Below are 24,824 nucleotides of genomic sequence, written 5' to 3'. Positions count from 1 at the left end.
CTTACCGACTAAGCTACCGGGAACCACAGAAATTCACTCTCAAATTCACCTCAAACACCGCCTAACCTCCTTTAGGCATTAAAGAATTCTAAGAGAATTAGATTTTAGAGAGAAAAAATTTCCGCTTCATCCAGCCGGGAATCGAACCCGGGTCTCCCAGATCAAAAAAGAGAAAATTTTTGTTTCCTAAAATTTCGTGTTTTTACGCCTTCTAGGAGAGCTGCCTCGTTTTTTTTTTTGAGAAATTGACATTTCAATCCATAACTTTGATGAATATGAGTTAGAAAAGAGATGCGTCGCGATGGAAAAGAGAAACAATGCGTCAGGAAAAAAATTTTCTTCAAATTTTTGCGTCTTTTCGCTTTCTATGAGAGCAATACTGTGTCATCATCATCGGAAGTTCGCCTAACCATGACCAAACAAATGAGAAAAGAATACAAAAAGAATCAATTTATTGATTTAATATCACCAGTTTTTCCTGAGGCTCTAGTTTTAGTGAAAACTTCAACTTCCTCATTGAGTTTTCATCGTTGTACAATTCCTTGCGAATCGAATCGTAAGCAGTTTTCACGTTACTTATTGGAATAATCCTCNATACTGTGTCATCATCATCGGAAGTTCGCCTAATCATGACCAAACAAATGAGAAAAGAAAACAAAAAGAATCAATTCATTGATTTAATATCATCAGTTTTTCCTGAGGCTCTAGTTTTAGTGAAAACTTCAACTTCCTCATTGAGTTTTCATCATTGTACAATTCCTTGCGAATCGATTCGCATTTTCCTGTCTGTTGTATCGAGGTAAGCAGTTTTCACGTTACTTATTGGAATAATCCTCATTTTCCGGATAATTTTGGATTGGATTTGATAATTTTGCATTTCATAGAATGCCGCGAAGTGATAGGTGTGCGAATCCAATGCGGATTACTGGTCAGAAGGGACACAATGGTTTGGATTTGCCGCCCATTTTTTCGGCAATACACAAGAAGTTTCCCTTTCTACCAAAGTCTGCGAAAATCTGTGGCCAGTGCCGGAAGATGATCCCGAATTATGTGATTCTACCCGTCTCAATGGTGAATCTTCATGATACACATCTTCGATGTTCGGACACCCCACCCGAGATATCAAAGCCCCAAGCCGAAACACCCGAACCAAGCCCAGATGTGATGAACAGTTCTCTGAGATCAGGTCGGTCTTTCCATCTCGACGATTCCGGCATTGCAATCGATGAAGAAGCGGACAATGTATCTGAATTCTCCAGTTCCCCCATGCATTCTGATGCGGAAGATGACCAAAGTGACGTTGATCTTTCTTTATCAAAGTGAAATCGATCTTCGAGAGAAATAGAATTAGAAGATATGCTGGATGGTTTGAAGAAAAAATTCAATGATCTGGAAAAGTACGGTGAGCGCTTGCAATTCTTGACGGTTCTTCAGTCACAGTCGTGGAGCGAGCGGAAAATCGCTTCTGAATTTGGCATTACGAGATACATGGCGTCGAGAGCGAAAAAATTGAGAGAAATCAAAGGAGTATTTGCCTCACCAATTGCGAAAGCAGGCCATTTACTTCCAAAACAAACGGTCGAGAAAGTACACAAGTTTTATCTAAAGAATAGTCGTGTCATACCAGGGATGAAAGATAAAATATCCATCAAAATCAATGGAGAGAAGAAAGTAGAGCAATAGCAAATGATACTCGAAAATTTGAAACACCTTCATAGGAAGTACAAAAATACTCATCCAGAGGCTTTGATTGGTTTCAGTAAGTTCGTTGAGCTGAGACCAAAGCAATGTGTACTGGCGGGAGCAAATGGCACTCACGTCGTATGTGTTTGCACGTATCATCAAAATTGCAAATTGATGCTCGAAGCCATCAACATTGCCACTCTAACTAAAGATTCTCCCTGCCCACTCAAGGATTACAAAGATTGTCTAGCACAACTGATGTGTATAAATCCATCCCCGGCCTGTTATCTGGATGAATATAACGTCTGCCCTGGGGTGAAACCCTTCTCATGTGAATTGAAGAAGCTCCTTTCTGATTCTGTCGTCGAACCTGTCCAATTTCGCGTGTGGCAAACTACTGACAGGTGTACCTTGCAGGCATAAACGCTTGCGATGGATGACTTCCTCGATCTTCTTGTCGAACGATTAAAAGTATTAAAACCTCATCACTTCATCGCTAAAGAACAATCAGCTTTTGTTAAAGATCGAAAAGAGAATTTGAATAACAGCGAAGTACTAGTGCACTGTGATGATGTCAGAAAATTATGCCTTTGTGGCTCAAGATGCTGCTCAATCCTTCCACTATAACAATGACCAATGTATAGTCCATCCCGTTGTTTAGTAGTATCGTGAAGGAAACGAGATCCAGCATCGGAGTTTAGTTGTTTTGTCAAATAGTACTACTCACGATATCGCAGCTGTTTACTTGGTACAGAAAATTCTAATACAACATGTGAAGAATAACTGCAAAGATGTCGAGAGAATCATCTATGTCACCGATGGAACTGCACAGCATTACAAGAATCGTTACCAAATGTCTAATCTTCTGCATCACAAGACTGATTTTGGAATAGATGCAGAGGCCCATTTCCATGCAACCGCACACGGTGAAGGAGCTTGTGACGGTGTGGGTGCTGTTTTCAAAAGAGAAGCGAGACGTAGAAGCTTGCAAATCTTCCATGGTGAACCCATTCTGACGCCAGATGCTTTGTTTAGATGGTCAAAAGAGAATTTCAAAGGAATTGATTTGTTTTATTTCACCAAGGACGAACATGAGAATATAAATACCTAATTGAGGGAAAGATTTGATAGTGCCAAAGCTATTCCAGCCATTCAAAAACACCATTGTTTCATTCCAAAATCGGGAGAGCAATTGTTAATGAAACGATATTCGGCTACGGAAAACCAAGAAGTTTTTCCGAAACGAAAACAGACAACAGCAACAAAACGGAAAGCACTTAGAAAACAGTAATCGTAATGAATAGATGTATAGTAAATCAGTACAACTGGGCAATTGGTAGTTGGAGACGGTAAATAATAACCTCTTATTGTAAAAATGTAACAAGGTCGTTACAGTAAAATAAAACTAGTGTTTCCATGTTCCGCACTTCTTTGGGTGAGTACTTTGCATGAGTACTTTGGATGAGTACTTCGTCTTTCGAAAGAGGTTTATAATGTTGTTGATAGTCCCTCTCATCTAGCAGAAGGGAAAACTGTCGATTGAAAGGTGAAAGAAGCAAAAAGAAGATTGAAAAGAAGNCAGTAATATAAAACTTGTTTTTCCATGTTTCGCACTTCTTTGGATGAGTACTTTGTCTTTCGAAAGAGGTTTATAATGTTGTTGATAGTCCGTCCCATCTAGCAGAAGGGACAACTGTCGATTGAAAGGTGAAAGAAGTAAAAAAAGATTGAAAAGAAGAACAAAAAGAGAAAAGGAGAAAAAATGAGAAAATTGCGAAGAAATCACATTTTTCTGGTGTACTGATTGTCTCTTCCATGATGGCTTTCCTTTTCATCGTTATCAGCAAAAAATATTGATTGATACGTTTGTTTCTTTGGATAGCTCTCATAGATAGCAAAAAAACTCAAAAATTTCAGAGAAAATTTTTTTCCCGACGCATTGTTTCTCTTTTCTATCGTGGTGAATCTCTTTCCTCACTCATATTCATCATAGGTATGGATTGAAATATCAATTTCTTAATAAAGACGAGGCAGCTCCCCTAGAAAGCGGAAAAACACGAAAATTTAGGAAAAAAAAATTTCTCCGGTGCACTGGTTGTCTCTCCCATGTTGGCGTATTTTTTTTACATCATATATGGACGTCTTCTATCAGAATAAAAATATTCCAGTCGAATACCGGACGGCCATGGAGCGGAAAAAAAATAAAAACTTAAAAATTCATCGAAAAATAGGTGTAGAAGCTTCTTCACGCCTATGGAGAATTTTTTCGCTAAAAATATGAACGAAAACAAAAATTTTCTTTTTTCATTTGTTCGAACCGGATGCGCCATTCAAAAGTTAAGAATTTTTGAAAATTTAAAGTTTGGTAGTCATTATCTCAGAAACAAAAAATTATGAGACAATGAAATTTGGCAGGAATACTGTCTAGGGTGTCCCGTAACCGATCACTTTCCTCGGAGGGTATTGTAGAGGATGATTTTTGGAATCGAAAGTTCCCCTTCGGTTTTTGGCTCAGGCCATTGTTTTTTTGGATTTTGATTTTTTAATGTTGTCTGACTTTTTATTTTTTTAATTCTGTTACTACTTATTCCAGGGCCGAAAAAGATTTTTTCAAAATGTTCATATTTTAAAAAAATTGGTTTTTTATGTAGTACATCGTCACCTACCCACTCCACCCCTTCCGACCGATTATCGAGGAGAATTAATTTTAAAAAAAATTGAATAAAGAAACCGAAGAATTTTTTTTTCTTTCATTTCCAGTAGGNATATATACTGGGTGTCCCGTAACCGATCACTTTCCTCGGAGGGTATTGTAGAGGATGATTTTTGGAATCGAAAGTTCCCCTTCGGTTTTTGGCTCAGGCCATTGTTTTTTTGGATTTTGATTTTTTAATGTTGTCTGACTTTTTATTTTTTTAATTCTGTTACTACTTATTCCAGGGCCGAAAAAGATTTTTTCAAAATGTTCATATTTTAAAAAAATTGGTTTTTTATGTAGTACATCGTCACCTACCCACTCCACCCCTTCCGACCGATTATCGAGGAGAATTAATTTTAAAAAAAATTGAATAAAGAAACCGAAGAATTTTTTTTTCTTTCATTTCCAGTAGGTCTCGATGACGTGTCTCATTGCCGACATCGAAAAATAAGAAAAACAAATAAGAAAAAGATTGCTATTTTAATTTCTTTTTTGAGTTTTGGAAAATATTTTGGACGCGTGACGATAAAGATGGAGAGGTTGTGAGTCGATGGGAAGATTGTTGAATGACTTATCAGATTACTGACATGAAAAAAACCAAAAACAAAGGAAAAAAAATTATAATTCGAATTTTATTTGTTTTCTGGTTTTTGAAAATGATTTTGGACGCGCAGCAATGAAAAAAAAATGGTTGTGAGTTGATGAGAGGATAAATGGATGATGTGTCAATTACCGAGATAAGGAAAAAACGAAAAACAAAATAAAAAATTATAACTCCAATTTTAATATCCTTTTTTGATTTTGGAAATGATTTTGGACGCGCGGCGATGGAGATAGGAGGTTTATGAGTCGGTGGGAGGGTTGATGGATGACGTGTCTAATTACCGACATGAAAAGAAAATCAAAAACGGAGGAAAAAAACAAAAAACAAAGAAAAAAAATAATAATTCCAATTTTAATTTCTTTTCTTGGGTTTTGGAAATGATTTTGGACGCGGGGCGATAACGATGGGAGGTTTGTGAGTTGATGGGAGGATAGATCAATGACGTGTGTGATTACTGACATAAGAAAAACGAAAAACAAAGAAAAAAAAACAATCATTCCAATTTTAATTTGTTTTTTTGTGTTTTGGAAATGATTTTGGAAGCGCGGCGATAAAGATGGGAGGTTTGTGAGTTGATGGGAGGATAGATCAATGACGTGTGTGATTACTGACATAAGAAAAACGAAAAACAAAGAAAAAAAAACAATCATTCCAATTTTAATTTGTTTTTTTGTGTTTTGGAAATGATTTTGGAAGCGCGGCGATAAAGATGGGAGGTTTGTGAGTTGATGGGAGGATAGATCAATGACGTGTGTGATTACTGACATAAGAAAAACGAAAAACAAAGAAAAAAAAACAATCATTCCAATTTTAATTTGTTTTTTTGTGTTTTGGAAATGATTTTGGAAGCGCGGCGATAAAGATGGGAGGTTTGTGAGTCGATGGGAGGATTGATGGATGACGTGTCTGATTACCAACATGAAAAGAAAACTAAAAACTAATGAAAAAAAATAATACTTTCAATTTTAATTTCTTTTTTGGGTTTTGGAAATGATTTTGGAAGCGCGGCGATAAAGATGGGAGGTTTGTGAGTCGATGGGAGGATTGATGGATGACGTGTCTGATTACCAACATGAAAAGAAAACTAAAAACTAATGAAAAAAAATAATACTTTCAATTTTAATTTCTTTTTTGGGTTTTGGAAATGATTTTGGAAGCGCGGCGATAAAGATGGGAGGTTTGTGAGTCGATGGGAGGATTGATGGATGACGTGTCTGATTACCAACATGAAAAGAAAACTAAAAACTAATGAAAAAAAATAATACTTTCAATTTTAATTTCTTTTTTGGGTTTTGGAAATGATTTTGGAAGCGCGGCGATAAAGATGGGAGGTTTGTGAGTCGATGGGAGGATTGATGGATGACGTGTCTGATTACCGACATGAAAAGAGAACTAAAAACGAAGGAAAAAAAATAATACTTCCAATTTGAATTTCTTTTTTGGGTTTTGGAATTGATTTTGGACGCGCGGCGATAAAGATGGGAGGTTTGTGAGTCGATGGGAGGATTGATGAATGACGTGACTGATTACCGACATGAAAATAAAACCAAAATCGGAGGAAAAAAACAAAAAACAAAGAAAAAAAAAATAATTTCAATTTTAATTTCGTTTCTTGCTTTTGGAAATGCTTTTGGACGTGCGGTGATAAAGATGGGAGGTTTATGACTGGATAAGAGANGTGATAAAGATGGGAGGTTTATGACTGGATAAGAGGATTGATAGAGGACGTGACAATTATCGACATAAAAAAAATGAAAAATAAAACAATAATTAAAATTTTAATTTTTTTTGGCGTTTTGGAAATGATTTTGAACGCGCGGCGATAATGGTAGGAGGTTCGTAAGTCGATGGGAGGATAAGTGGGATACATGCTCATAACCGACATGAAAAAAAAAAGAAAAACAAAAAAAAATCATAATTTTAATTTTAATTTACTTTTTTGCTTTTGGAAATGATTTTGGACGCGCGATGATAAAGATGGGGGGTTTATGAGTAGATGGAAGGATTGATAGATGACGTGACGATGACCGACATAAGAAAAATGAAAAATATAACAATAATTCAACTTTTGATTTTTTTTTGCGTATTGGAAATTATTTTAAACGCGCGGCGATAATGGTTGGAGGTTTGTGAGTCGATGGGAGGATAGGTGGAGGACGTGCTCATAACCGACAAAAGAAAAAACGAAAAACAAAAGAAAAAAATAATAATAATTTCAATTTCAATTTCGNTAAAGATGGGGGGTTTATGAGTAGATGGAAGGATTGATAGATGACGTGACGATGACCGACATAAGAAAAATGAAAAATATAACAATAATTCAACTTTTGATTTTTTTTTGCGTATTGGAAATTATTTTAAACGCGCGGCGATAATGGTTGGAGGTTTGTGAGTCGATGGGAGGATAGGTGGAGGACGTGCTCATAACCGACATAAGAAAAAACGAAAAACAAAAGAAAAAAATAATAATAATTTCAATTTTAATTTCTTTTTTTGCTTTTGGAAATGATTTTGGACGCACGGCGATGAAGATGGGGGGTTTATGAGTAGATGAGAGGATAGATGACGTGCCTAATAACCGACATGAAAAGAAAAACAATGGAAAAAAAAATCAATTTCCTCTTTGGGTCTACTCATAAGCCCCCCACCTTCATCGCCACGCGTTTAAAATAATTTCCAAAACGCAGAAAAAAAATCAAAAGTTGAATTATTGTTTTATTTTTCATTTTTCTTATGTCGGTCATCGTCACGTCATCTATCAATCCTTCCATCCACTCATAAACCCCCCATCTTTATCACCGCGCGTCCAAAATCATTTCCAAAAGCGAAAAAGTAAATTAAAATTAAAATTATTATTTTTTTTTGTTTTTCGTTTTTTTTATGTCGGTTATGAGCTCGTCTTCCACCTATCCTCCCATCGACACACAAACCCCCCATCTTTATCACCGCGCGTCCAAAATCATTTCCAAAAGCGAAAAACAAAATGAAAATGAAAATTATTCTGTTTTCTTTTGTTTTTCTTTTTTTTTTTCATGTCGGTTATGAGCATGTATCCTACTTATCCTCCCATCGACTCACAAACCGCCCACCATTATCGCCGCGCGTTCAATATCATTTCCAAAATGCAAAAAAAAAATTAAAATTTTAATTATTGTTTTATTTTTCATTTTTTTTATGTCGATAATGGTCACGTTCTCCATCAATCCTCTTATCCAGTCATAAACCTCCCTTCTTTATCACCGCACGTCCAAAAGCATTTCCAAAAGCAAGAAACGAAATTAAAATTGAAATTTTTTTTTTTCTTTGTTTTTTGTTTTTTTCCTCCGTTTTTGGTTTTATTTTCATGTTGGTAATCAGTCACGTCATTCATCAATCCTCCCATCGACTCACAAACCTCCCATCTTTATCGCCGCGCATCCAAAATCGTTTCCAAAACCCAAAACAAGAAATTAAAATTGGAATCATTATTTTTTTTTCTTTGTTTTTCTTTTTTTTTTAATGTCAGTAATCACACACGTCATTCATCTATCCTCCCATCAACTCACAAACCTCCGATCTTTATCGCCGCGCGTCCAAACTCATTTCTAAAACCCAAAAAAAATTAAAATTGGGATTATTATTCTTTTCCTTTTGTTTTTTGATTTTTTCATGTCGGTAATCAGACACGTCATCCATCAATCCTCCCATCGACTCACAAACCTCCCATCTTGGAATCATTATTTGTTTTTCTTTGTTTTTCGTTTTTTTGTAATGTCAGTAATCACACACGTTATCCATCAATCCTCTCATCGACTCACAAACCTCCCATCTTTATCGCTGCGCGTCCAAAATCAATTCCAAAACCCAAAAAAGAAATTAAAATTGGAAGTATCATTTTTTTTCCTTCGTTTTTAGTTCTCTTTTCATGTCGGTAATCAGATACACATCCATCAATCCTCCCATCGACTCACAAACCTCCCATCTTTATCGCTGCGCGTCCAAAATCAATTCCAAAACCCAAAAAAGAAATTAAAATTGGAAGTATCATTTTTTTTCCTTCGTTTTTAGTTCTCTTTTCATGTCGGTAATCAGATACACATCCATCAATCCTCCCATAAACTCACAAACCTCCCATCTTTATCGCCGCGCTTTCAAAATCATTTCCAAAACACAAAAAAACAAATTAAAATTGGAATTATTGTTATTTTTTCCTTTGTTTTTCGTTTTTCTTATGTCAGTAATCACACACGTCATTCATCTATCCTCCCATCAACTCACAAACCTCCCATCTTTATCGCCGCGCGTCCAAAATCATTTCTAAAACCGAAAAACACAAATTAAAATTGGAATTATTTTTTTTTCCTTTTGTTTTTTGTTTTTTTTCTCCGTTATTGATTTTCTTTTCATGTCGGTAATCAGACACGTCATCCATCAACCCTCCCACCGACTCATAAACCTCCTATCTCCATCGCCGCGCGTCCAAAATCATTTCCAAAATCAAAAAAGGATATTAAAATTGGAGTTATAATTTTTTATTTTGTTTTTCGTTTTTTCCTTATCTCGGTAATTGACACATCATCCATTTATCCTATCATCAACTCACAACCATTTTTTTTTATTGCTGCGCATCCAAAATCATTTTCAAAAACCAGAAAACAAATAAAATTCGAATTATAATTTTTTTTTCTTTGTTTTTGTTTTTTTTCATGTCAGTAATCTGACAAGCCATTCATCAATCTTCCCATCGACTCACAACCTCTCCATCTTTATCGTCACGCGTCCAAAATATTTTCCAAAACTCAAAAAAGAAATTAAAATAGCAATCTTTTTCTTATTTGTTTTTTTTTATTTTTCTATGTCGGCAATGAAACACGTCATCGAGACCTACTGAAAATAAAAGAAAAAAAAAATTCTTCGGTTTCTTAATTTCTTAAGTCTTTTTGAAATTAATTCTCCGCGATAATGGGCCGGAAGGGGTGGAGTGTGTAGGTGACGATGTACTACATAAAAAAACAATTTTTTTTTAATATGAACATTTTGAAAAATCTTTTTCGGCCGTGGAATAAGTAGTAACAGAATATAAAAAAATTAAAAGTCAGACGACATTAAAAAATCAAAATCCAAAAAAAAATGGCCTCATCCAGAAACCGAAGGGGAACTTTCGATTCCAAAAATCATCCTCTACAATACCCTCTGAGGAAAGTGATCGGTTACGAGACACCCTGTATACAGGGTGTCCCACAACCGACCATAATCCTGAAAATGTATTGAAGAGGGAGCTCCTTGAAGAGGAAAGTTCCTCTTCAGTTTTTGGATCAGACGATTTTTTTTTGTCTGACTCTTTTTCTTATTTTGGATGTGAATACTTTTTCAGGGCCGAATTTTATTTTTAAAAAAGGGGTCCTAATTTTTTTTACCCATTTTGTGGGGTGGAATATTGACCCACGTCAACCACACTGCGCTTATTGCCCTCTCGCGCCAAACATTATTTCGAAAATCCAAAAAGGAAATGAGAAAATGAGATATTATAATTTTTTGTTTTTTGGGAATTTTTTTCATACGGTCTGTTGGGTCTGTTGCCAACCTACCAACCTGTTGACATTGAACCGCTCCATTATCACCCCCTCGCCGACCAAATCATTTTCAAAAACCCAAAAAAATTATTGGAGTATTTTTTTTTCTCTCTCCATCAGGCCTATCAGGGCTGTTAAACCAACATATCGACATTCAAACCCTCCCCCAATGCCCTCTAGCCCGCCAAATCATTTTCAAAATCCCGATTGGAAATTAGAAAATGGATTATTATTTATTTTTTCGTTTTTCTTGCGTTTTTTTTTCATGGTCTGTTGGGTCTGTTACCAACCCACTAACCTGTCAACATTAAAATTCTCCATAATTAATCCCTCGCCCACCAAATCATTTTCAAAATCCCGATTGGGAATTAGAAAATGAAATATTATTTTTTTTTCGTTTTTCTTGCGTTTTTTCACGTGGTCTGTAGGGTCTGTTACCAAGCTACCAACCTGTCAAAATTAAAATTCTCCATAAGCAGTCCCTCGCCCACCAAACCATTTTCAAAATTCCGATTGGGAATTGGAAAATGAAATATTATTATTTTTTTCGTTTTTCTTGCGTTTTTTTCACGTGGTCTGTTGGGTCTGTTACCAACCTACCAGCCTGTCAAAATTAAAACGCTCCATAATCAGCCCCTCACCCGGCAAATAATTTTGAAATTTCCAAAAAAAAAATTTGAAAATGTTTTTTCATCTCGTTATGTTGCCTATCAAATCTGTTACCAACCTATCGACTTTAAAACGCTCCCCCAATGCCCTCTCGCCCGCCAAATCATTTTCAAAATCCCGATTGGAAATTAGAAAATGAATTATTATTTTTTTTTGTTTTTCTTCTGTTTTTTTGACGTGGTCTGTTGGGTGTTTTACTACACTACCAACCTGTCGAATTTAAAACGCTCCATAATCAGCCCCTGGCCCGCCAAATCATTTTCAATGTTGCCTCTCAAGTCTGTTATCAACCTATCAACATTAAAATGCTCCCCCAATGCCCTCTCGTCCACCAAATCATTTTCAAAAACCGAAGAATCGAATGGGAAAATGGAGTGATATGGAATGCGTCCTTCGATGCTGAAACGAAAAAAATAATGAAAATATGATTATTTTTCCTGTCGTATGGCGTATGTTTGTTGGTGTGTACAAAATGGAGCGTTTTAATTTTGACAGTTTGGTAGCGTGGCAACAGACCCAACTGACCACATAAAATAAACGCAAGAAAAACGGCAAAAAAATAATATTTCATTTTCTAATTTCCAATCAGGACTTTGAAAATGATTTGGCGGGGCAGGGGCTGATTATGGAGCGTTTTAATTTTGACAGTTTGGTAGCGTGGCAACAGACCCAACTGACCACATAAAATAAACGCAAGAAAAACGGCAAAAAAATAATATTTCATTTTCTAATTTCCAATCAGGACTTTGAAAATGATTTGGCGGGGCAGGGGCTGATTATGGAGCGTTTTAATTTTGACAGTTTGGTAGCGTGGCAACAGACCCAACTGACCACATAAAATAAACGCAAGAAAAACGGCAAAAAAATAATATTTCATTTTCTAATTTCCAATCAGGACTTTGAAAATGATTTGGCGGGGCAGGGGCTGATTATGGAGCGTTTTAATTTTGACGGGTTGGTAGCGTGGTAACACACCCAACAGACCACGTTAAAAAAATAGAAGAAAAATAAAAAAAAATAATATTTAATTTTCTTATTTGCAATCGGGATTTTGAAAATGATTTGGCGGGGCAGGGGCTGATTATGGAGCGTTTTAATTTTGACGGGTTGGTAGCGTGGTAACACACCCAACAGACCACGTTAAAAAAATAGAAGAAAAATAAAAAAAAATAATATTTAATTTTCTTATTTGCAATCGGGATTTTGAAAATGATTTGGCGGGGCAGGGGCTGATTATGGAGCGTTTTAATTTTGACGGGTTGGTAGCGTGGTAACACACCCAACAGACCACGTTAAAAAAATAGAAGAAAAATAAAAAAAAATAATATTTAATTTTCTTATTTGCAATCGGGATTTTGAAAATGATTTGGCGGGCGAGAAGGCATTGGGGGAGCGTTTTAAAGTCGATAGGTTGGTAACAGACTTGATAGGCAACATAACGAGATGAAAAAACATTTTCAAATATTTTTTTTGGAAATTTCAAAATTATTTGCTGGGTGAGGGGCTGATTATGGAGCGTTTTAATTTTGACGGGTTGGTAGCGTGGTAACACACCCAACAGACCACGTTAAAAAAATAGAAGAAAAATAAAAAAAAATAATATTTAATTTTCTTATTTGCAATCGGGATTTTGAAAATGATTTGGCGGGCGAGAAGGCATTGGGGGAGCGTTTTAAAGTCGATAGGTTGGTAACAGACTTGATAGGCAACATAACGAGATGAAAAAACATTTTCAAATATTTTTTTTGGAAATTTCAAAATTATTTGCTGGGTGAGGGGCTGATTATGGAGCGTTTTAATTTTGACAGGCTGGTAGGTTGGTAACAGACCCAACAGACCACGTAAAAAAAACGCAAGAAAAACGAAAAAAAAATAATATTTCATTTTCTAATTCCCAATCGGGATTTTGAAAATGGTTTGGTGGGCGAGGGACTGATTATAGAGAATTTTAATTTTGACAGGTTGGTAGCTTAGTAACAGATCCACAGACCACGTAAAAAAATGCAAGAAAAACGAAGAAAAAAATAATATTTCATTTTCTAATTCCCAATCGGGATTTTGAAAATGATTTGGTGGGCGAGGGACTAATTATGGGGAATTTTAATGTTGGCAGGTTGGTGGGTTGGTAACAGACCCAACAGACCATAAAAAAAACGCAAGAAAAACGAAAAAAAAAAAATCCATTTTCTAATTTCCAATCGGGATTTTGAAAATGATTTGGTGGGCGAGGGACTAATTATGGGGAATTTTAATGTTGGCAGGTTGGTGGGTTGGTAACAGACCCAACAGACCATAAAAAAAACGCAAGAAAAACGAAAAAAAAAAAATCCATTTTCTAATTTCCAATCGGGATTTTGAAAATGATTTGGCGGGGGAGAGTTTGAATGTCGATATGTTGGTTTAACAGCCCTGATAGGCCTCATGGAGAGAAAAAAAAAACATTCTCAAATAATTTTTTTAGGTTTTTGAAAATTATTTGGTCGGCGAGGGGGTGATAATGGAGCGTTTCAATGTCAACAGGTTGGTACGTTGGCAACAGACCCAACAGACCGCATGAAAAAAAATTCCAAAAAACAAAAAATTATAATATCTCATTTTCTCATTTCCTTTTTGGATTTTCAAAATAATTTTGGGCGCGAGAGGGCAATAAGCGGGGTGTGGTTGACGTGGGTCAATATTCCACCCCAAAACATGGATAAAGAAAATTAGGACCCCTTTTTTAAAAATAAAATTCGGCCCTGAAAAAGTAGTCACATCCCAAATAAAAAAAAGAGTCAGACGAAAAAAAAATTGTCTGATCCAAAAACTGAAGAGGAACGTTCCTCTTCAAAAAGCTCCCTCTTCAATACATTTTCAGGATTATGGTCGGTTGTGGGACACCCTGTATAGTAGTTTTAAATGCGGCAATCATCATTTTTTCTAGACAAAAAAAATCCGGGGTGGCTGAGTTGACATGGAATGTCCCATATGTTATAGGGAACCCAAAACTAAGGGACATGTATTTTTTTTTAGCTACCCATATTAGGTTTAAGGGGCAAAAGTTTTTTTTAAAGTTGACCACCTCTCGGGGTTATTTTTCGATTGCATACATAAGGAAGCTTTTTGAACATCTCTTTCGCAGTGTATCATGAAGGTCACAAGGAGTGATGAAAATGAGAATTAGAACCGTCTCCAGGGGGTGAAATATGGAGGGTAAAGCTTACGGCTAATGATGAAGGAAACCATTGGGACACGATCCAGGAGTGATGTCGGGAAGTTTAACTACCCATTGGGGGGGGGGGGGATTTTTTTAAATAAGGGAGTAAAAATATCGATGAGAATTTTACGGAACACATTTCGTTCGAAACGATCAGACAATTGAAAGCACATCCTGCGATTCTTTCTCCCAAAATAAAATTGAAAGTAAAATACTTTTTTTTTTATTATATACAAGTCATCGATTTTTTGTTACATAAAAAAGATGAGTGATGAGTGTATGGAAGTAACACTTGGAAGCTGAATAACGTTTCTGGGAGTTACTTTTAATTATATTAGTGAACAAAATTCATTTGAAAGAGTAAAGAAAAATAAGAAATATCGAAATTTGAACCCATAAAAATGCCCATTCCTAGCTATATATGAATTACAACCTTTTAATTATCCGTCTACTTGTATCACAGTACGATAGTCCGAACTAAATGGTAAGGATTGAATGAAGATCCGATATGGAAAGGAAACAATGATGGTAGTAATCCCCAAATGATGGAATTCAGAATATACATTGATATTATTATAGAAGCTCAGACCATTTATTCAATCTACAGTAGATAGTATTAGGGAACGTAAGGCGTACAAAAATGATATGCTTCAAAAAAATGCAGCAAACAAAGTGATTTTTTGCGCCATGAACATCTGTCTACTGCAATATTGGAACAGCCTTCAATATCATAGTACGGATAAGATGATTGCCCGAATGCAAAATCGACAGGATTTTCGAATTCATCTGGTTTTTTAGAAATGTAACCACTCTGAAACCAAGCATTACGAAATAAATTTTGATACCTTGGTGATGATAATTGATTATAGACTAAAGACTGTAACTTTATGATATTGTTCCGTAAATGTAAATTAATATCATAGTCCATTAGGACGACACTATCCGAAAAATGACGAACATAATTCTTCCATATCCTAAAACCATATACGTCAAGGGGTTGAATTTTTCTAGTAGTCCCCTTTGGTATCAACATAGTTAATAATTCTTTATCCGGAGGAGTAATTTCTTTCACGACTTGAGGACAGTGTCCGCTCCAGGAATCGATTAACAGTAGATTTCTAGGACCCACGTTTGGGGAAAAGACTTCCTTCAACCAGGTTTTGAGATGCTCTGAAAAATCAAGTACTAGATGATAACCCGAATTATTGTATAGAACATATCATGTATGTTAGGGCTTGAATATTGTCATGCGTGAAGTGAGTTTTCCCAATTTTGAAGCGGTGATGAACACATTCGCAGGTTTGAAGAGATTTTGCTCCACTATTGGACCGAAAGTTCCAGAAGGTTCATTCAAAACCAGGAAGAGAGGTGAAAGTAATTTTCCATCAGCAGAAATCAGAGGTTGTACTGTATAACTATGTGTCGTTGAAGTTATCGATTGTACGACGCACGCTGCTTGTTTAGTACCTTCTTCAGCTAACGTTCGCCCTGAATGAATTTCCAATTGGAAACCACTTTGATCAGTATTATAAATGTTTTCTGGGCCATATGTATCCCAATAAGACCGAACTTTCAGGAGGAATTCGTCCCCTTCTTTTTGTAACTCTTCCCGAATTTCTAATGTTTTTCTGGTGATGAATTTGTTAATCTTCCGGGATGTTATGCGGTGTGCTCGTTTGAAATAATGCAACCACCTGGACGAAGCTGTAAAACGAACGTCTTCGAAGCCGATTTCTTTCCGGGTTTGCAGGGCCCACCTTCGGAGGTCAGTATCGTGGACCATCAAACCTGCATCGATAGCATTCTTCATATTCTTTAATGTATACTCCGAAATGCGTTTCAACTTTTCCATGTATGTCCCTCCTTTACCGATTTGGTTCGCCCAACGTTGTAACTGTCTACGCGATTTCACCTTCCTGAATCGATGGGAAACAGTTTCTATACAGAGATTCTTCTTCTTTTTTCCACTTCTTCAGAAGTCAACGGCATTCTTTTTATATTCGAAATCTACAGGAGGATCTTCCTCATCCTCCGAACAACTGCCAGGTGATTCTTCTGTATGTGGTTGAAATTCTTATCCTCGACCGCTATCATTCCGATATCTTTATAAAGCTCTTGCAAATTCAGNCCACTTCTTCAGAAGTCAACGGCATTCTTTTTATATTCGAAATCTACAGGAGGATCTTCCTCATCCTCCGAACAACTGCCAGGTGATTCTTCTGTATGTGGTTGAAATTCTTATCCTCGACCGCTATCATTCCGATATCTTTATAAAGCTCTTGCAAATTCAGGGATGTTTCTTCGATCATTTCAACTCCATTATATTCCTCCATTAATTGAATCAATATCCTTTCGAACGTGTCGGCTAATTCACGTTCCTCGTTGTTCACGGGTGTTTCAGCAAGATTGAGAACTTCAAATGTTGCCATCAGAAGTCGGATAACGTTGATCGGATTAACTTTCATGGTAGAACAAGTATAGATCACGACACTCATAGAAAAACTACTTTTCTCTTCGATGTATGTTCATAGAGTGATTGTAATTCACAAGAGGAATGGAAATGAAAAGCATTGATATCGTATAATTTATATTGATCAGAGTAATTTCATCCTCAGATAACAAATGAGCCATTTGCATCAATATGTTTACAACTCCCGAATATTCTTCAGTTGTGGTTCTGCATTATCAAACAGAATGGTATTGTCATATGTTGCTATTTACGTCTCATTGAAAACGATATCACATCGAAGCAATAAGAGCAACCGAAATACATTTTATCATCGATCCATTATTTACTATACAAAATCATCGGCTCTTCTTTGTACCACCCATCCACGTTCATATACAGATGAAAATTTGAATTCCTCAGAATATTTCATCATAACTCATTTTTTCAAATTGGAAATGGAAGCCATTTAATGGAATCTCTACTCTGGCCTTCGGTGCAATTTTTTAGATTCATGGTCATTCCTGATTTCTTTCAAAAATGAATGAGGTTGGTCCGACCGATTCGATAAAATACCATGAGGATTGTTAAGCCCTCAAGTTTCACTCCCGAAGACTATTTCAATTGTTTCACTTATCATTCCGTGTAAGATCAGTCTATTATAACAAACAATTTAAAACCCATATTTTTTCAAAGAATCGATGTATCTTACCTTAAAATTCTAATTTGCGGAAAAAATCCTAAATATGTACTTTAAAATGTCTCATGCTTTCGAACGAAATGTGTTTCGTAAAATTTTCATCGATATTCTTTCTCCCTTATTTAAAAAAATTCCCCCCCCCCCTCTCAAGGGTAGTTAACCTCTCCGACACCACTCCTGGATCCTGTCCCAATGGTTTTCCTCATCATTAGCCGTAAGCTTCGTTTTGTACAGGAAAAAGTTTGAAATTTCGCAATTCATGAAAAATCTAGTTTTTTAAGTTTTAAATTTCAATTTAAAAAAAATCAAAACAGGTATTCTGTATTTTATTCTACTTTTTCAAATCGAATTTATCCCATGGGATTTCCATTAAAAGTTTTTTTTCTATGAGAAAAATGAATTTTCACAAAGGTAGTTTACCCTCCATATTTCACCCTCCGGAGACGGTTCTAATTCGCATTTTCATCATTCCTTGTGACCTTCATGATACACTGCGAAAGAGTTGTTCAAACAGCTTTTTTATGTGTGCAATCGAAAAATGACCCCGAGAGGAGGTCAACTTCAGAGAGCACTTTCACCCGGTAAAACCTAACATGGGCAGCTAAAAAAAATACTTGTCCCTTAGTTTTGGGTCCCCTATAACATATTTAAGTTTCATCGAAATCGGAGGGGACACCTGCGTAGTGTTCCTTGTAAGTGCCGCAATATTAACTTTCACTATTAGAATTTAACTTTTAATTACAATAAAAATATAGTCGTGAAAGACTTTTCAAAGTACAAAAAAAATTGAGGTCAGCCACAAAGACTGCATTTAAAATTTTAAGTGGCGAAAGACTTATAGTACAAGCCACGAAGGACTTAAATAAAATTAGCCACGAAAGACTAAAGAGTCACGAAGGACTTGAAGAAGTAACTTGAGAGTTACGGTGGAACTGCGAAGCAAAACGACGCGCAGGTGGTTTTGTATCCTCAGCCTGAGGGTGTGTCCTCAGATGTAAGGCGGGAAAATTCGGGGACCAATGGTCTCTGACCTTGGCCCAGAGTTTTCACTCCTGACACTCCCGGTCCCAATGCTTCAGGATTAAACTCCGACCCCTCCACATCGAGATGTTGGGTTGTGGGCAGACATTTCCATCTCCAACTGCCAATGATGTTTGTTTCGGGAGGACCCATTTTCTCCTTCCACAAACTATTAAATTAATTATTTAAATGATAATATTTATTTAAAATTAGCCTTATTGTTAATTGAAAAATATTATTCTAACCTCTAACAAATAATTGGATAATTGAAATTATTTTGACATTAATTAAGAAAAATGAAATAGAAAATTATTTATAAATGAAAAATTAATTAATCCAATTTCGTCGTTCTCTTTCCGTTTAAAATATAGATGAATCATTTGAGTTTGAATTATGGTAAATTCAAACCCCATCAATTATTCATTTAAAAGAGAATTATTTCTTTTGATTAACTATTTTCTTTAAGTCCTGAAATAATAGACTTGAGAGTCATAAATTAATAATTTCCTGAATATTTTGAAATTGAGTTTTCAAAAGAAGAAATGAATTTATATTCAATTGAACGAAATTCAATCAATAAATTTTGACATCGTTTTACGTGTAATTAAATGAAAATAAATTTGAATAGGATTCAATTGAAAATAATTTGAAATAATAATTGAATTGAGTTCAATTGACAATATTTGAAAATAAATGAGTTGAATTATAATGGGATTGAATTCCTTCAAGTTACGATAATTCAGAAACATTCAGTTTGAATTATCGTACCGTAAAGAGTTTTAGATCAAAATGATCGTCTGAAAATTTCGGGAAGAATGAACCAAAAATTGTTAACAACAAACAATATTTTTTGAAACTTTGAAAATTGTCAAAGAAGATTTATTACTTCCTGTGAAGAGGCGAAACACAAATATCCGCTCATAAAATTTTCGGAACGAGAATTTCGAATTTTAAGTTTATGAGGGTCTGAACCTTGAAGATGAACAGACCCCACGCTAAGAAGGGAAAATTCCCCCGTTTCCCAAATGCACTTGCCCTCCTGACGCCTCGCGGGACTGACGGTGGACAATAGAGATAGGCTGGGGCGTGCAGTTGGTTCGCATTTGGCGCGACAAGAGCATGACCCATGTCTACCCCTTTACCACCGGATTTTCGGAGAAAATGTACTTTTGAAAATGTTTGGTACAAATTTACGATTTGCAGCTGTCCCTTGGCCTTCAAAAATAAAGAGAAATTCAACACGAGAGAGAATTCTAAATTTCAACGGTTTTTCCGTTAAAATATTATTTCGTTTGAAATTAAAGAAAATCAATATTTAATTGGATTTTCGAGGGGAAATCATAGCGTCAAGAAACACAAAAATATAAATAGACAAAAACGGGCGGCGCCGCGCTCATTGAACGAGTAATCGCGGGTTAAATTTTTTCATCCGTGACTTTTTAAAAAACCCAAGCATTTTCTAGAATTTTCTATAAAACTCGGGAATTTCTTCGAATTTTTCAAAGAATCGGAGAATTCTATCGAAAACTTTTAAGAATTTAATGCTGGTTTTTTTTGTTGATTATTTTTGGTAATCGGATCTGCCCTTCCCTGGGCCAATCAGAGTTCAGTATTCAATAACATGAAGTACTTCCCAATTAAAATTACAGCGGTTATTTCTTCCTAGCTTTTGATAATTTCCCTCTAGCTCTGCAATTGGTTCTCTAACCAAATAACTGTCAAATATTATCCTGTGCAGTGAAAGAAAGTCATGAAGAAAGTCAAAATGAGTCGGTTTGGGAGGGATCCGATTACCAAAAATAATTCGTCGAACACCACTCGACCTCCAAAATTAATCGGCCATTTTCCTCATGTTTTACTGCGTATCAACGATCGGGATAACGTTGGCACAAAAAATTTTAATCTGCAAAATTTCTTCCTCTCGTTGGTACGCAACAAAACAATCGGGAAATATCCGATAATTTTAGAGGTCTCGTGGTATTAGTACTGATTATTTTTCTCACTCGGATTTCAGCCAATCAGAGCGCCGTATTTGAGGCTGTCAAACAGTTTTATTTCGGAAATTTCTAAAAAAATTCCGACGGAAATTCACTAGTAGCTTTTCAAATGTTTCTTAACTTTCAACGCATCTCACGTTTAATATTCTGTCCGACAGATAAACAAAAAAGTGGGTTATAAATGTATGGCTGTGTAAGTGTATCCAGGTGCTGTTCACTGCCCTCTGCTTGGCCGAAAACCGAGTGGAAAAATAATCCGTCAAATACCACTCGTGCTCCAAAATTAATCGGATATTTTGAAGCACTAGTGGTATTACTACTGAAAATAGGATTTTTGATGCTCAATTAGTTCTCAATGGTTTCAAAAAAATTGAGATTTGGATTCTTGATTTTCAATTGACTCTCAATTCACTGAGAGTCGATTGGGAGACAATTAAGAATTAAAAATTCAACTCTCAACTCTCAAAAAAGTTGAAGGTACATTCAGAGATACCTGAGAATCAAAATCCAAAAATCAAATTTTCTATCCCCATAGTAAAGTTGATGGTAACGAGGGCGACTTGCATAAAATGCATTTTACGCCTCGTCACTCCAACTTTCAACTAACCCTGAATTTTCTCTCAAAAACCATAAATTATCCAGAGTCCAACTCTCAACTTGGTCCGGAAGAGCCAAGTTTCCGAGAGCGTTCCAGAAAATTCTCCGGTTTTCTAAAAAATTCAAGGAACTTCAAGGTAATTCTCCGATTTTCTACTAAATTGCACGAGGTTCGCCGATTTTCTCATAAGTTCGGAAGAATTCTACGATTATCTAGAAAATTCGACAAAATTCTCCGTTTTTCGAAAAAATTCTCCAGTTTATTAAAGAATTTGCAAAAATTCTGCGTTTTTATAAAAAATTGGAGAAAATTATCCAGTTTTCTGAAAACTCTGAAAAAATTCTCCGGATTGCGTTTGGAAAAATATTTTTTCATTTTCAATTATCTCTCAATCTACTTTCAACTTTTTTGAGAACTGAGAATTTGATTTTTTTGTTTTTCAAAATAGCATTGTTGATTCTCAATTCTTCTGAATTAGAGATGGAAAATGACAGTCGTTTTTGAGATCGCGTCATGTGATCAAAAATCGACGATCATGTGACGCACGAATTTCGTAACTACAAATGATCGCCACAAATAATTTGTAAGCAAATTGTTGTCAAATCATCTATATGGATACACAATGACGGTTAAACTCATTTCTAATTTGTGACTGTCATAAATAAAATAGCTTCATCTCTAGATAGATGGAAAATCACCGTAATTTTGATTTCAAAATGCACATTAGGCTAATGCAAAATGAATTCAAAGAAAAATTGATAATAAAACAATGAGCTCGCATCTGTATAGGGGACATTCCATGTCAACTCAGTCACCCCGGATTTTTTTTTGTCTAGAAAAAATGATTTGATTGCCGCATTTCGAACTATTATATATAGACAGTGGGGGGAATGGAGTGGCATCTGAATGGAGTGGTCGTGGTTTTTGGTGGTGGACAGAGAAATAGTGAGGAAGGGTGGTTTTAAGGAGAGAGGAAGTGTGGCAGTGGCAGGAAGTGGGAGTGGAAGCGTTAACAAGAGTGGAGCGAATGTAATGAAATATGGAAAGGTCCGGGAGGGAAAGAAAATTAGTGGAAAAGAGGCACTTTAAAGGTTAGAAGCATGATGTGACGAAGCGGCGGGAAAGGGGGGAGGAAAGGAATAGTCAAGGAGGAACGGAGCGGACTATGGGATGAAGTGAGGTAAAGTTAGGTAGGCTGGTAGAAGGCGGGAAATTGATTGATTGATTGAGTTTATTGCTGTACATTATGTTGTACAAAATTATTGTGGCAAAACCACATAAGCTGGTATACAGTAAATCACAGTGAATATCATGGAGTATTCAATACATGCTAATAATGAAAATTACATAAAATACAGAGTAAGATGAGAAGATGCCATATACAACAGAAAAAGCAGGCTTCGGTGGGTCCCAAACAAACGAATGAATAGCGAGTGCGAAATGGTAGCGATGAAAGAGGGAAGGGTGCAAAAATAAAGGGTAGAAATAGCATCCAGAATTGTCCCTCAGATAATTCCGCACAGTTAATCGGAAGGACGACAGTGTGGGAAGGTCCCGCACTGCAAAGGGAATTAAGTTCCACAAATAAGCCGCAGACACGTGGAAGGAGGATCGCATGGCTTCAGTTCTGAAAGGCTGGATCATAAGGGGAGTCACCTCACCCCTCACTGACCGCACGGCCCGACTGGCCACAAAAAAGTCAGCCAGATATACCGGCTGACCAAAGCGGAGGATCTTGTAAGTGAGGCACGCGATGAAGTACTTCCTGCGCACCTCACACGTCGTCCAGCCAAGCCGCAGACGATAGGAAGTAATGTCATCGTCTCTCCTTGCCCCACAGATGTATCTGACCGTCATATTGATGAGACGCTGAATCATAGTAACAAGCACACCAGACAGACCATCATACACGAGATAGCAGTAGTCGATCAGGGGGAACACCAAAGCCTGAATGAGGTGTTTACGCAGACCCAGAGTGGTACTGGCTCTAAGGAACCGAAGGTGGTACATTACAGAGTGAACCCTCTGCGTCACATACGCCACATGTCCCTTCCAAGAGTGCTTGTTATCCAGAACCACTCCCAGGCTGCGTACGGAAGTATCAAATGGAACTGCAGAGCCACCAACATTGACAGACAAATCAGGCAAGGAATAGACATCGTTAACGAAGACATTAGAGCCAAAAATGATGGCTTTCGTCGTCGCTACTTTCAGCTTCAACCGATTTGCATTAGCCCAGTCTATCACACGGTTAGCAGCGTTGCTCATGCGACGAGTGGCATCCTCTAATTCCTCACGTGGAAAGGTCAGGTAAATCTGGAGATTATCAGCATATATCAGATGCCGAACTCCAGGCCCTAAGTTTACACCGACATCATTAATGAACAGGAAGAATAGCAGAAGATCTAGAACAGATCCCTGCGGAACTCCCCTGTTCAGATGACAGAAAGATGAACAGCCACTCGCCCCGCCTAGTGTAACCTGCGAACGACCAGCCAGATATGATGCAAGCCACCGCACTGAAGAAGCTGAGAAGCCATAGCCTAACAGCTTCCGCAGCAGCAACACATGACAAACGGAATCGAATGTCTTGCTGAAGTCGAATAATAGTAGCATCGTCAGCTGGCGTCTGTCAATACCTGTCCTAATGTCGTCTGTCAGTTTCAATAGCGCCGTCTGCGTCCCATTGAATGGACGGAAGCCCGTCTACAGGGAGTCCAGAATGAAGCACTCAGCAAAGAAGCCGGAGATATGCTGGGAAGCACGTTTTTCCAACCCCTTGGAGAGGAAACAGAGCAAGGCAATCGGCCTGAAGTCATTAGATGACACAGAGTTTTTCACCTTGCCAAGCGCAACAATAAGGGACCTCCTCCGCTCAGAGCGAAAGTAGGACCGAGCGAAAGAGATGTTAAAGAGCATCACTAGATGAGGTATTAGAATCGGCATGGAAGCCAGAACCACCGACCGGGGAACACCATCAGTCCCTTTAGCTTCGGTAGAGAAGTGCAGAACATCCTTCTGTACCTCATCAGCAGTGACTGGCCTGAAGGAGAAACCCACGGCAGGAGGGATGGCCCCTAGCTCAGCCGAGTTCAAGAACCCATCCAGCGAACGCTCTGTCTCGTCAAAGGACACTCCAGTAAAGCAACGATTCAAGACATCAGGATGGAAATCGGGTGTTGAGTCATTCCCAGTCACCACACCAAGCCTTCTGAGCTCCTTTCAGATGAGTGAAGGGTCAAAGAGAGGCTCCAGCCTGCGCTGGAAGAAAAGTTGACGTGCCGCCTCAACCTCATGATGAGCACGATCACGAGCCGTGCGATAGGTTAAGAGTGCCTGACGAGAGTGAGTACGTTTGTACACACGGTACAGGCGATCTCTTTCCGCTACAAGAGCAACGATCCGATCAGTAAACCACGGCTTGCACTTCGAGGACTTCCTTACCGTCTTGAGCGGGACAGCAGCGTCCATAGCGACGCCAATATTTCCGCCCCGACATGCAGTCATTTCGTCTGGAGACGACAGGTCATTAAACACCGACCAGTCACTCCCAGCAAGCTGCGACAATAGCACATCAAGATCCAGAGTGGCAAAATCCCTGTAAGTGAAGTCCTTACTCACAGATGGGCGCGGCAGGACAGCCTGTATTGTTGCAGTGATA

At 37.2% G+C, this 24,824-nt stretch overlaps 1 protein-coding gene across 1 annotated transcript in view; it reads right to left on the bottom strand.

The window, feature by feature from the left end:
* Nucleotides 1-23,779, bottom strand: part of LOC107042542 — a 27,656-nt gene extending 3,877 nt beyond the window's left edge. The window contains exon 1 of the mRNA XM_015263607.1: nucleotides 22,877-23,779. Within this exon, the coding sequence (XP_015119093.1) occupies nucleotides 22,877-23,779 (903 nt within the window). The remainder of the gene's footprint in view (nucleotides 1-22,876) is intronic.
* Nucleotides 23,780-24,824: the final 1,045 nt, after the last annotated feature.

The sequence above is a fragment of the Diachasma alloeum genome, unplaced genomic scaffold (genome assembly GCF_001412515.2).
Source record: "Diachasma alloeum isolate Michigan unplaced genomic scaffold, Dall2.0 Dall_scaffold_00493, whole genome shotgun sequence".
NCBI classification, from domain to species: domain Eukaryota; kingdom Metazoa; phylum Arthropoda; class Insecta; order Hymenoptera; family Braconidae; genus Diachasma; species Diachasma alloeum.
This window is presented reverse-complemented; position numbering and strand designations above follow the sequence as displayed.